At 43.2% G+C, this 13,737-nt stretch overlaps 1 protein-coding gene across 1 annotated transcript in view; it reads right to left on the reverse strand.

Annotated features, from left to right (window-relative positions):
- Positions 1 to 522: 522 nt before the first annotated feature.
- The window catches only part of WWC1 (WW and C2 domain containing 1), a 65,701-nt gene continuing 52,486 nt past the window's right edge, over positions 523 to 13,737 (reverse strand). The window contains exons 12-23 of the mRNA XM_062502069.1: positions 11,538 to 11,646; positions 9,756 to 9,836; positions 8,833 to 8,919; positions 7,914 to 8,106; positions 6,988 to 7,140; positions 6,360 to 6,460; positions 5,440 to 5,590; positions 4,615 to 4,779; positions 3,024 to 3,116; positions 1,936 to 2,166; positions 1,069 to 1,190; positions 523 to 589 (exon numbers count right to left, since the gene is read on the reverse strand). Of these exons, the coding sequence (XP_062358053.1) occupies positions 523 to 589; positions 1,069 to 1,190; positions 1,936 to 2,166; positions 3,024 to 3,116; positions 4,615 to 4,779; positions 5,440 to 5,590; positions 6,360 to 6,460; positions 6,988 to 7,140; positions 7,914 to 8,106; positions 8,833 to 8,919; positions 9,756 to 9,836; positions 11,538 to 11,646 (1,553 nt within the window). The remainder of the gene's footprint in view (positions 590 to 1,068; positions 1,191 to 1,935; positions 2,167 to 3,023; positions 3,117 to 4,614; positions 4,780 to 5,439; positions 5,591 to 6,359; positions 6,461 to 6,987; positions 7,141 to 7,913; positions 8,107 to 8,832; positions 8,920 to 9,755; positions 9,837 to 11,537; positions 11,647 to 13,737) is intronic.

Raw genomic sequence — 13,737 nt, forward strand, 5'->3', positions numbered from 1 at the left:
TCTGAACTTCACACCTACTTTTATGACCCGCAGGAAACACAAATGCTTCACAGCTCACAGAGAATTCGTTCACAGCACTTGGGAGTCCCAGCTGGCTCCCAGCATTCCCCACAGGGTACAAAATACATCACTCAGAGAAGAGTCCAATACAGAACATCATAGAAGGTAGGGGTGAGGTTCCTTCAAATTTATTTTATTGCAGTAAAACCTCTAAAAGGTAGAGCTGTACAAAAAGTCTAAACAGTATTATTTAAGAATAACAGCACCTTACGCTGCATTTGTTCTTATTTAAAATTCTATTTCCCAAAAATACATTCCTAAATATACAAACTATACAATCTTGTCACTTTAATGCTGGTTTCTGTGATAATATAACTTTAACCTAAAAATCTTCAAAACATCCACATACTGACAAAAGCTCTAATATACAAATGCCTTGGTACCGTCATAATACCACATAAATAACTTCAAAACCCAATCTGCATTTGTAGAATTGTTCAGAAAGCAAATACTTTATGGTGATCACACATCATCCGCAGAGAGCGTTGGGATGTTTATCCTTGGCCGTGTGAAAAACGCCATTTTCTCTCTGAAAAAAGATCATCAGTCTTTAATGCAACAGAAATCCTGCCAGAAATGTCTATTATCCACATGAGAATTTATCCCACCAGTCCTCCCCATAAGGAACAGATGTACATCCTCTCACAACCCACACCTTTTATTTACTTATCAAACATGAGTTAAACCCACAACACTGACCTTACCAAAGGCTCAGGGCTTTTTCCTTTCTGAGTCTGTTACTTAGGGAAGCAAAGGGCTGCTTCTGTGTTGAAGAATTTGTTGCCAGGGGAATGACTTGGAGAATGCTGGTTGCTTTGATCATGTGCACTGCTGCAACTAATTTCCCTGAGTCAGACCTTATACTTTGATATGAAAATACAGAAGTTCTGATCTAAGCAGAACAGTTAACTAACTACTTCTGCAGAGATCAGTCCTCATCAGCATCTCAGTCATCCACAGAAAAATCATGGTAGTAGTCAATTTTTCCTCCCCTTTACCTATAATTACCTGAATGACTGCACTTCCAGAGGCTCCTTTCGACTCTGCCCTCGCAGCCTGTGGACATCCTTGGCAGCAGCTCTCATCATTTTATCGGCCTTGAGCTCACACTTGTGTTCTGGATTTTGCACCTAAATGAATAATGGAGAAGTTTTTTGTGTTTCCAGGAGGAATTCTGTTATTCTAACTGATCTCTATATACAGCAGTATTTCAGCTGCAGGTCTGAGGGGTTTGGAAACTGTTGACTCTGGAAGTCACAAGCCACAGAACTAAACTGAAGCTTGTCAACTAACCATTCTAAGGGAGAGAGATTTTTGTATTCTAAGGGAGAGAGCTTTTTGTAATATGTCCTTCCAGCCTGTGGTAAGAATAATGGCTTCTGTCAGTACTCTCTTTGTATCTTCTTGATAGATCTTTTAAGGAGGAAGATCAGCACACAGAAGAACACAGCACCCAAAGAACACCTCAAAGCAACTCCTTCCCACACCTGGTGCCAGCATAGCTTGGTCTCTGCCTGGTGCCAGCAGAGGTGGTAAGAAATCCCAGAAGCTGAGAAGCAGCCCTGTGTATGGGGGAGGGTGTGATGTAGAGTAAGGTAAGTGCCAACCACCACACACCACACTTTCTGCAGACTGGGGGGACACTCCTGGCAGAACAGATGGCATTTGTGACTTCTTGTATTCACACTTCTGCTAGGGCAGCAAATCTCTGTGCTGGTGAATGCAAGGGCTCAGGCCTAACAGCTTGATAGAGCCATATGTGGCAGACAGGAGTGACTAACAGTGCTCAGGCTTCATTTACTGACTGTCCAAAGTCCCCCGTTTCCAAAATTTCTCCATCAAGTGAAATGAAACCCCAAGGCAGGTATGACTCACTCGTTTCTCCACAAGCCTCAGCAGCAGTCGAAACCTCTCATCATCCTTCACCCACTGTGGCAACTCTTTTTCACCCTGACTTTGAGCTTGTTCCAGCTGTTCCTTCAGTTCCTTCAGCACTGAGATCTCCTGAACCAGCTGGTCATGCCAGGTTTTTGAAGCCTGCAGGTCCAGCTCCAGGTCCAGTGAGGTGCGGATGAGGCGCTCTGTACCAAAGGACTTCATTGAAGGCTGGAAGAGAAGGAGTGTGTGAACACACTGAGGAGAACTGTCCCAACCACTCCACACAGAAAGTGCCAAACACATGATGAGACCCATCTCTGTAGTTCACACTAGCTTCCGTTCACACAAACCATCTCTATTGATCCTGCTTTCCAGTCTGTCTTGAGACAGATACCACAAACTCAAGGAAGTCTTATAGATAAGTGTTTTGATTTCTGTGCTTCTGCTCAAGTTCTTCCTTGGCAGCTTCTCCAAATTGAACAAGTCTTGCTTGCACACCTTCCTCCTAAGTTTAATGTCTCTTCTTCAGATGAATCCACAGTGCTGCAGAAAAACTTGTGATTGCTTTTTCCAGTAACATACTGCCTTCTGCTAGTTTCAAACACAAGCTGTCCCAAGAAAACCATCTCCTTAGGAGTTCAGTGTCAGTATCGTGGGGGAATTTTAGTGATTGCCATCACAATGGGTACAGGGGTTTATTCTGTGCCAAGGCATCGCTATAACAGGGTCACCTGAGCACTTGAGACATCATTCTTATCTTCTTTTCCAGCCCCTCAAATTTATTATAAATACTTGAGACTCTCACAACAATAAACACAGCAAAACTGTTTGTGCTGCTTCTCTGACAAGATGGAAAATACCAGGAACCATTTTTCTAAATTAATTGTTTAAATGAGTTCCAACTTAGTTTCTGTCATAATCTGATATTTCAAAGAACGCTTGAGAGACTTCTCACACACAAAGAAAAGGTTGTGAATGAAAGCGTGTGGCAACTGATTTATGTTTGCAAATTTTTCCTTTAAAACAAGTTTTCTGGTTTTTGCATGTGTCTGTGTTAGAGGAAAAAAAGCTGGTGATGTTCTTACCCGTTTCACTCTGACACTTCGTCTCTCCATTGCATTCCGAACGAAGGGAGGCTTTTTGGATAGTGTGGAACTGTCACTATCACTGCGATTCAGCTGAAAAGGAAGGTGAAAACCACCAACTTTTCATGAAAGAAATACAAGCAGTGCATACATTATCAGCAAGACCAGAGGTTGTTGTAAGCAGAGCTGTGAAGATTTGTGAAAGGCAGACAGCTGTCACCCCAGCCTGAGTACACAACATGCACTGGCACAGCCAGATCCTGCCACAAGCCTTGAACTCTGTCCCTTTCTGGGAATAGGCTATGAGCAAAGAGAGACACTAAGTTAGGTTATACTATGGGACTCTGCACCACTGCTCTTCTCCTGTGCAAGTAACTGGGCTGTGCAAAGCAGCCCAGAAAAATAAACTGTAAGTAGCAATAACAACAATAACAACAGTAATAATAATAATAATAATAATAATAATAATAATAATAATAATAGTAATACTCTTTCCTAGCATATGCAAAACATGGGACTATTTTATTAGAGATTTCTGTTTTCTCTAATCTGTATTTTTCTATAACCTACATTTTAAGCTAGTGGTGGAAGAGGCAAGTTTACCTGAAAGCTGTCCCCCCTGGGTTTATCAGCAGAAGAGTTGCCATGTTACACACAGCCTGCCTTGTTTTGTGGTTGTCTGTAGACAGCCTTACAAAGAGCTTACAAAGCTTACAAAGACAACCCTTACAAAGAGCTCAGCTAAAGCAGGGTTTAATTTTAATTCTCTTCTCATGTCCCTTCTCAAATCTGGGAAAGGAGGGGAACAGGCACTGGGATCTGTGTGTACTGGGACACAGAACCCGTACCACTCAAGCACAGACACTGCTGCAGAATGAGTAATGTTTGTTCCTCTCAAAGCACCTGCTTCTGAACCAGAGAGAACCTACACAGCAAATCTACATCAGCTGTATTAAGAGCTTGCCCACTTGGGACAGGTCATGTGTGGTAAAAGACAGTGCTTGCTTGTTTGCCAATTCTACGTAGAAGATGAGATATTTATAGTTTATTCTGACCTTCAATTCAGGAAATAATTGTGAACAAACATTTCAAAGCAGGGGAAATGACATCTGACCCAATACATGGCCTGTTCAGTTACCTTCACACAAAGCACACCACTGGTGACTTTCAGATTTCCACAGGTTTTTTTTTCTTTTTGCTGATATTATCAGGTACTTACCTTTTCATTTCTACCAAGGTTTTATGTTCACCTCATCTGAAGTCAGGTGTACGATCTAACTGAGCACAGAACACTTCAAGCAGCAGGAAACTGTTTAATATGCAGCTTATTCATCACTGTCTTACAGCTGCCCTTCCAGGTCAGTTTGGGCATCTCAACAAGCTGCATGTGCCACAAATATATGTGCACATATATATCTGATAAATTTGTGCTTAATGGTGTTAGTTCCAAGGCAAGATACTGTCCAGGAGGTGAGGACAGAGCAACTTCTGAAGTCAGAGGAGGAGACAAGAAAGCACTGTTGGGTTTCAGTGAACAATTCAGACTGAGTGAAAACAAGCACTTAGAAGCTGAGGGTTTCATTTTCCTTACCCGACACACATACTGACTCTGTGGTCCTGGGGAAAATGTTTTTGAGCGGATGATGGTGCTACCCCTGACAAACTGAGATTGGGGTGGATTTGCTGCTCTTTTGTCTTTTGGACGAACTACAGTCGAGGACTGTACAAGGCTCTCTGTGTTGGTCTCTTTATCCACCTGAAAGACACACGGTGCAGTGTAAATGCCAGCTTTCCATGTGCCCAGGACACACCCCCAGGGCTGTGTGACAGCCACCTGTGCCAAGCCTGTGCCTGCTGCACTCAAACCCAGACATTCTTTAGCCCTTCTCATGCAGTGTGTCCTGACATTTCTGGAGCTCTGCTGCATTGACTCCCTAAGGGTTCTGCATCCACTGACTGCTGTACAACACAATTGATTCCAATGGGCTTTGCCTGTGGATCCACACATCACTGTGATCTGGCAATCCCACAGACAGCAGCTATGATTTTAAAGACCATTATATTACTTGTGCATGTGCAGCAAAGATCCAAAGCAATGTACAGAGACAGCTGCGTACAGCACACCCCTGTTTGACTACAGCTACATTCGGAATTAAACAAGGTCAAAACCACTGTCGCATTAACAAAAACAGTTTTCACGAGCAGCAAAAAGAAGGCATGAAATGGTGCTGTACTAACTGTGGGACAAAATGGTCACAGAGAATCATTTACAAAGATTTCAGGTAGATAAACATTTAATCATCAATGGTGAACTTTCAAATAACTGCTGTAGCCTTGCTCAGCTCAGCAACAACCCAGTCAGCTGAGTAATGGGAAGCTTAAATCATCCTTCTTTTCTAAAGGCCACTGACTGTACCTTCACTGCTATATCCGTGTGCAGCTGGGAATTCAGACTTTCTTCTGTTTCCCACAGCGATTTTCCAGCACAGAATTCTTCCTCCTCCTCCTCTGCTTCATTTTCACTGATCTCATCCTGTTCTTCCAGGTCAGGAACCTCTTCATCTTGCCTGGAAGAAACAGCTTTGTTATCCACTGTGTTGTGGATAATATTCTGGTGCTGGAGCAGGAGGTACCTCTTGTAAGGTGCTGGACAGAAACATGTCCCCAAGGCAACCAAGTGTACCTGACAGGCCCTGCAGCCACTGAGATTACACAAGCGCAGGCTTAGAAAGGAGAGAAGCTGCACCAGAAGTTGCACATGACAGCCAAAAACTTCATCCTGATCTGGCTTCAAAAGAAAAAAAATGAGGGCTCAGCCATGTGGTCTGAGTTTAAGGCAAATGCATCTTGATGTGAGCTCTCAGGATGCCATTCATCTTAGTTAAAAAGTGTTACTGGACACAATTGAAGCATTGTTTTAACACCCTTTTCAGCTCTCTTGAATTCATTGCAGGCTTCTCCATCAATCCCATTGCTCAGGCTTACTTTCCATTCCAAATGTTAGACTTCTTTAATGAAATCTGAATCTGAACCATATAAAGAACAGCCACATTAAAATCAAGCAAAGCCTTGTACCACAGAGTGGAGTTCTCAGGGCATCCATAGAAGACTGTACAAATAACAAAATTAGCATAGCGCTACTAACAATTTTCAGCTACTAACATTTATCAGCTTTGTTCTCATTTTCAAAGCACAACCTCCAGAACAGAAGAAACGGGATTTTTCACCAAGACTGAGAATGAAGAAGTCTCCCACAGCTCAGTATCATCTGCTTTTTCCTGGGCACCCAAATACTCTGATCACTCCACAAGAAGAAGAGGGTGGGATGCCACCTACCAGCTCTCTCCACTAGTTAAAGTGCTTCTGCTTTCCTCCAGTTTCTTCTCCACAGCTTCCAGTTCAACAGCTGTTTGCTCTAAGAGTGCCGAGACAGAGTCCTGAGGAGAGAAAGAGGTTTCTTGTGAAGAAATAACTCTCAGAGACTGCAGAGTGCCCAGCCTCTGTGGTGAGAACAGTCCCAGAGCAGCCCCCAGCCCCACTGCACACACAGAGCTCAGTGCAGCCCTGTGAGCAGAGCTGGCCCAGCTCCCCCAGCATGTGCAGGTGGGGAGCTCCAGGCTGAGCATCTTCTGTGCCCTGCATGTGCAAACTCTATCTTGACTTGCCCAGCAAGTTCACAGCAGCACTGTGAACTGCCTGGTGGCAGGAAGACTGGAGCTCACACATCACACCATGCCATGTACCACATCCCTCAGCTTCCTGAGCAGCAGATTTCACTAAGTGTTTAGCCCAGGACAAGGGCATATCTGGAATCAACAAGTTAATTATTTTTCTGTACTTAACGACATGTTCAAGCTGTAAATATAAACACAGCAGCCTTCACTTCTCTATAGTAACAGCCACACAAACCCTCTTGCTAGTCCTGTTTAGAAGAGATTTGTCCAATTTAAGCAGTTGTTCTTACTGTTTTTTCAGTGCAGGGTACTTCAGAGTGGCTGTTTCCTTGTTTACTTTTCCTGTTTTGCTTCTGCTGATATTTATAACTAAGGAGATTATACCAACGGGTTGATTTCTCTCCAGATCTGCATATTTCAGCAAGGCTAATTTGTGCTCCACCCTATTGAGAGAAAAAAACCCACAGTTTTAGTGCAATACTAAAAAGAACAACTACCACACCAGTCAGAAGAAATCAGAGTGAAAATCCAGGACTATTTGATTTTGGCAAATTCAACAAAACGAAAAATTGTCTGTTTATCCCATTTCAACACCACTAGTAATGCTTCATGTTAAATTATTTTTAGCGTTGTCAAGGGCTTCCAACCCAAGTAGAAAGTGTTTCACTACAGCTCCACTGTACAAGAATCCAGAAGTACAAACAGTGCTACTGCAACAAGGAGAAATTACAGCCGGAGCTTCAAAGAGGAAGAGGATGACTCCCTCGCAAGAAATTTGCAAGGCTGACAAAAATCACTGCCCAAACCCAGATATTTTAGCTTTGTATATCCCATTTCTCTTCATCTGCCTTGTAATTTTTTAATACATTACATTTAGTACACAACTTGATGTATCCAAAACCAAAGTAATTGGTTCTCAATTGCAATACCAAAAATGTTTCCAAAAGGATGAAAACTAGTTAGAGTTTGATATCAAATCATGAAGGAGAAATATCTAGTCGTCTGATAAGGTAGTTCTGTAATAAAGCATTTATCTCATAATTGTTTTTCCTGATGAAAATTGTCATTGCGAGGAACGCTCTGGGGAAGAGACCACATAGCTAAAGATTATCAGGAAGGCTTTCACAGAAATTGCTATACCTCAGGAGTGTAACATCGTGTCTAATTAAAAAGAGGAAACAAACACAAAGTTATTAAAACAGATCTGGATACTCACCAAACATTCTTCAAGGTGAGACTTATCTACAGTGCAAACATCGACTCTTAAAGTCTTCTGGCGTAAAGCTGGGTAGGAGATGGAAACCCAAAATACTTCATTGTACACGAGATTGTCTGAAGCTTCCACTGGCCTGGTACGGAACAAGCAGCTCGTGCTCTCCGAGCAGGGCAGGACAGCCACACGGATGTTCCTGTGGGAACACCACTGCACTCAGCACTGCCCTGCAGGTGTGCAGCTCCCCCCACAAATCCTTCAATGAAAGTCATCCTAAGTACTGTGGACACTGCTGTCCTTTCTTATTCTTTGGAGCTGCGGTCAACTGAGAAAAAAGGAACATCTCGTCACAGCAGAGATGTGAAGTGGCACGAGTTGCCACAGACTTCATCCTTCTAAACCTTGTAATCAGACCTCATGGGAACCCGTTTTACATGGTTGTTTACACCTGTACAACCTGTCACCCTGCACACACCCTTATGCAGGTAAGAACAGCAAAAATGAATCCAATTTTTGTCAGCTTACTCAGCACACAGCTGAATTTAAAAACTTCGTGCTTGGAATGAGTCTAGCAGTAGCTGCACATTTTCCCACCCCTGTGCAGGTGTCCAAGGAGTTCTGCAGCAGGACAAACTCCCCCTCTTCACTCGATGCAGGTGCTCAAGGCACTGCTACAATTAAGAGCCTCAACAGCCAGTGCTAATTTCAGGCAAATCCTTCCCTACCAAATACAGATCTTTGAGGAAGAAACTGCACCTTATTCCAGTTCACAGGTTTATTAGTTCGTGTCACCACATGAAGTATAGAAACATTTCAGGAAGGGTAAATTTTTAAGAGTGTGAAAAATCATAAGCCAGTATCACTTTCATTCTCATTGGGATACATAACAAATATATCAAGTGTGTTTATTTCACCCACTTACACTTTTTGATCTTGTTGTAACAGCAGTGCTGGAACATTACTCAGCTGGATGACCAATATTGCAAATTGTTTATTTTTGTCATCGTATCTGAATCAGAAAGACACAGAGAAGCATTATTATTAGAGAAGCCTGCCTTGGGCTCTGTGGCTGAGTATTTCACATAAACTACAAAAATTTACGAACAAGACAACACTATAATGGGACCATGGCTTGCCCACAGTTTAAAACAAAACCAGTTTCCTATTACATCATGTTTTCCTACCAGAACATCCAGAACTTAAGAATTGAGATACAATGAGATTTGACCTAACACACACTGCTTTTCCTGGGGTCTAGTGAAATTGCTGCATTGTAGCTACAATTTTTTGAGAGGCCTTAATGGCTGCAATATAGAAAAGTTACAAGTAAAAATACTGGAAGTGCAACAGTGAGGATGTAATGAGTGACCTCTTGATTTGGATGGCCATGACAATCGAGTTTTGTACTAATTCCTTTTCTCAAATTCCATGTAACTTCCAAAAAGTCATTTAAGGACATCTTACCCACTACTGTGGGATCCACATGAGGTTAGGGATTGTGACTGCCACTTATTCTCAGCAGTTTTCTCTACCCAAGCTGCACCTTTAAGGATTCTGCAATCTAGCCAAAGGCTTTCTCCAACCCAGCACAGCCAGTGCTCCTATTGCTGGCTTGCATCCTCATACCACAGTATCACCAGTTGATTTCCACTGACATGAAAGAGGGCAACTGGGCCAAGAACCTCCTGGAGTCAAGTATAATTTTTAATTACACTAAAAAAGGGCATTAGTTAGTTAATACTGATAGGACAGGAGAAGAAAACAGCACAGAAAGCACTATATTTTAAATCCCATTGTTCATTATTTCCACTGGAAGACAAATCCAGTAAAATATATTTCACATACCTCATAGCAATCTGCACTTTGGCTGTTCCAACTGCTTCTGTATCGTCACTGTCAAACACCATCACTTCTGACACACATGGTCTGAAAGGAATCAACGACAATTAAGGATTTGATTTGCCTCTTATTGAAGTGTTTGCATTTAGGTGATACAAGATCTTTTCCCTTCCATTCAGGTTTAATATATAGATTTTGTAAAATTAGCTGCTAAAAGAAAGACCATTTAAGAAGTAAGTGCAATCAGTCTTAGATATATGTATTACAGTGCTTATCAGCAGAAAGTCATATGTCTTCCCCTCTTCAGTACCAAAAGAAAAAAAAAAGCCACACAAAAGACTGCAAAAATAAGGCAGTGGGGGATTTTTAAAGGGTTCCCTTGACTGTTTTTCCCTTGACTGCCCAGCAAGAGAAATATGACTTAACAACTGCAATCCTGTCCTGCATCATGACAGCAAAAATTCTCAACTTTTATTAGATTTAAGTAGTTCCTTTGTTTCTTTAAGAAATCAAACTTTCTTAAGCCCATTAAAAGTGACAGAGTACACTGATTGGCCTTGCTGGAAACAGCTATTCTGCATCATTTCCCTCCCAATGTATTCCTCCTTCCAAGTTTTATGCACTGAAAGTCCCCAAAACTACATTCATTGTCTAATTGACTCAAGAGGCTATGCTGTAGCACATGAAAACAGGATTAGCATTCTCCTCTTCTAAGTGTTTTCTGTATTACTGCTTAGGACTCCTTTGCATTTCATTACATTTCAGCCGCAGAGGGTGGCTCACACCACCCTCACCACTTGGACAGGCACCAAAATGACACTTGTAGGTACCACAGGGGTTTGCAAGCTGATAACACCACTACATCAGACACCTTCCGTGACTGTCCCACTGCCCTCTCCACAAAGCTCCCTACCCCACTGAAGGAACACAGGGCCCCTGGGACACCCAACTGTCTGACTGCTTGAGCCCAGGAACTCTAATTTACAGAAGCATTGCACTCCCTTGTCAAAGTGAATTGTGCTGTAAACATAAAAATTACTAATTTATTTAGAGAATTAATGAAGATTACTAATGAGTGGGGGGAATCTGAGATGAGTGATATTTTACCTCTACAGCTGTGTTTTTACAACTAACAACCTGTAATTCACCTCAGTTGTAATAAAAACAGTAGAAAAACAGATTAGATGCAGCCAAACCAGGTACCAATAAGATCAGTACCTTCCAGTGAACTTTTCAGCAAAGCCCCCACAGACAATCCAGAACGCCAGCAAGAGCAGTGACTCCCAGTTTTGCCCTTAGTGGGAGAAGTCTTGCAGGCATCACATCCTGCTCTTGCTCCAAGCACTTGGGAACTGCATCCCTGCACGTGCACATCCATCAGGCAGTTCAAGGTGCCTCTGCTCTCTTCCTTAAACATCCTAAAATCCCCAGATGCTGACTGAGGTCTGTCACTGACTGAGAGGAGGGGAGCTTTCCACCTGCCAGATGGCTTCACTTCTCCCCACCAAGGCAGCAGCCACAGCTCACCAGCACCTCCACAAACAGGCCAACTGTTCAAACAGCTCTCTGTGAGCTTCCTTTCCTTTCAGCTGCTTCTATTATGGGAAGTATAGGTCATTTTGATAATCAAATTCAACCTGCCCACAGTTTGTTCAGAAGTATTAAGAAACCTGATATTGAGAACTTTAGCCATTGAATTACAAAAACAGGTCATAACCATCACTATTGCAGCTGACTTATGCAAAGCTGAGTCATTGGCTCCATGCTGGACAGAGATGTGATGTCTACCTTTGGACAGATGCCTCGTACACCCCGCTATCTCCAGCTACGGATTCATCGGACACTGCAGCCGACACACCCGCCACCTTCAGCGCCGTCCCTCCAGCTGTGTTTATACCTATCACAAAAGCACAGAGGAAAACCAAAAGCAGGTGTTAATGAAAACAAACTGTCTGGATAAACAGCAGCTTTTCTTCTTATCCTCCCCTTGAAGTGTATTTTTTTCCCCAGCCAGGTATTGTTAAGCAACAGCACATTTCTGAAGACAAAGGGGACACAGGGCAGGCTGAGCTCAAAGGTGGCCTTGAAGTGAGGGAATGTGCCAAACTGTCCCAGAGAACAAAATGTCCCAGGAAAACGGGAGGAATAGACTGTGTGGTAGAGTTGAGAGAGGGTTTCACTGCACAGTGAGTGCCCATTTATTCCCTGGGCCCTGCAGCAGTGTGAGGGCTGACGTTACACATGGGTTGGGCCCAGTGTGTTACAGCTGCCTGCCCTGGCAGCTCCCTGGGCACGGGTCCTTGCAGGAGAGCCTTCCAAAGTTCTGGAAAGGCAGGGAGGTACCCATGACATAAGCAGCATTCAGAAGCAGCAGGATTTCTAAATTCTAGTGAATTTATAAATATGAACCAATAAACCAGTTCCGACTGCAAGGCACCCTTAGGCAGGCAGCAATCATTCTGCTCCCAGCTACCCAGAGAGCAGTGGCTAGGCAAGCACTGCTGACCAGGCTCTGGCCACGTATGGGTCATGTGGAGCTGCATATCCCACCTAGAGAGCTTATACCAAGTTTAGCTTCAAGAGGGGAACAACAAAAAAACCACCACCTAAATCCAAACATGGACTCTATATCAATGTTAGCTTTTGAGCTGCTTAATTCTTAGTTGTTGGTCCAGAAAGACCAGGTTAACTAGCTGAAAATGGAGAGACAGAGTTACAGGATTTAAAAGAGCAGTCATATGCAGAAATACAGGGAAAAGGAGATAGGGAAGAGAAACCAAAGAAGGTGAAGCAAGTTTTGCACAGCGGTGTTATCTCACATACATTTCTTGTGCTTCAAAACAGAGAAAGATTCTCCCTGGAAACCTGCAAATTCTGCATCCTCCCACTTGAACATTTCTGTGAAGAGGAGCTGCAGACAGAAGACTGGGGAACTCCATCTGCCAATGTGGCTAATGAGTGCTGGGCTGTACCCAGCTCGTGGCTCTTGTCCTCAGGGATGTGGCAGACCTGCTCCAAGAGTGAGGAGGTGACATGTGTCACCCTGGGAACAGCTGGAACCCCACAGCAGCAGAGCAGTACACTCCTCCTCAACAGGCTTTTGTTCTTCAGAAGAGGTCCTTCTTTCCCACAGACTTAGAAAAGCACATGCCCTCAAAACAATATATGGTTTCCAATGCATATTTTCTTTATTACAAAGCAAGTTTGGGTTTTGGTTGGTTTTCTGGGGTTTGTATTTTTCAGATGCTTTTGGATTTGTTTTCTTCACAGTCTCACAAAGCCACTTAAAGAAATAAATCCAGCTTTGAATAAACTGGTGGAAAAGTATGCAAGGGTTATGGAATACCATAAGGACTTGTAAGGACATAAGGATTTCTAAACCAACAGTAGAGGGTGCTATAGGTAACCCAAATTCTTTGAAACACCTGTGCCATTTCGGGCCCATTTATCCACGGATTTTTTGACACTACCACCAAACGGCATTTCTCATCTTGGTACTCCCATGGAGCCACTGGACAGAAATATAACGTCCAGACCTTTTCCCCATAGGCAAACCCACATGAACAGAAGTTAGCAGCTGTAACACAATGTATGAATCATTAACTGAAAACAAATGGATCCATTTAACACTGGCATTTCCAGTTTAATCCATCCTCCCTCCTGCCATGTGCCAGGGCCAGGCCCCTGCAGTACTGTGGATCACAGGCTGTGCTAGAGGTATGTGGGCAGGGTCAACATTTCTTTCCTCAATGCTCCTTCATACCTCCTAGTCCATGGTTTTAATAGGAAAGTAACTTCTTCCCCATTGGCTGGCTTCCTAAATCTGCTTTGAGTTTTACACACCAAATGCTCCTCTGGGAATCCCTTTACATGGGACTGGCACACTGGGAAAGGCACTGCAGGTTGGCCTCCACACACCAAACCTCTCTTTCTCCCTCAGCTCCCAATGCCATGGAGTCATTCCAACCCAGAAAACCTCATTCTTGAC

The sequence above is a fragment of the Cinclus cinclus genome, chromosome 14 (assembly GCF_963662255.1).
Source record: "Cinclus cinclus chromosome 14, bCinCin1.1, whole genome shotgun sequence".
Lineage (NCBI taxonomy): Eukaryota > Metazoa > Chordata > Aves > Passeriformes > Cinclidae > Cinclus > Cinclus cinclus.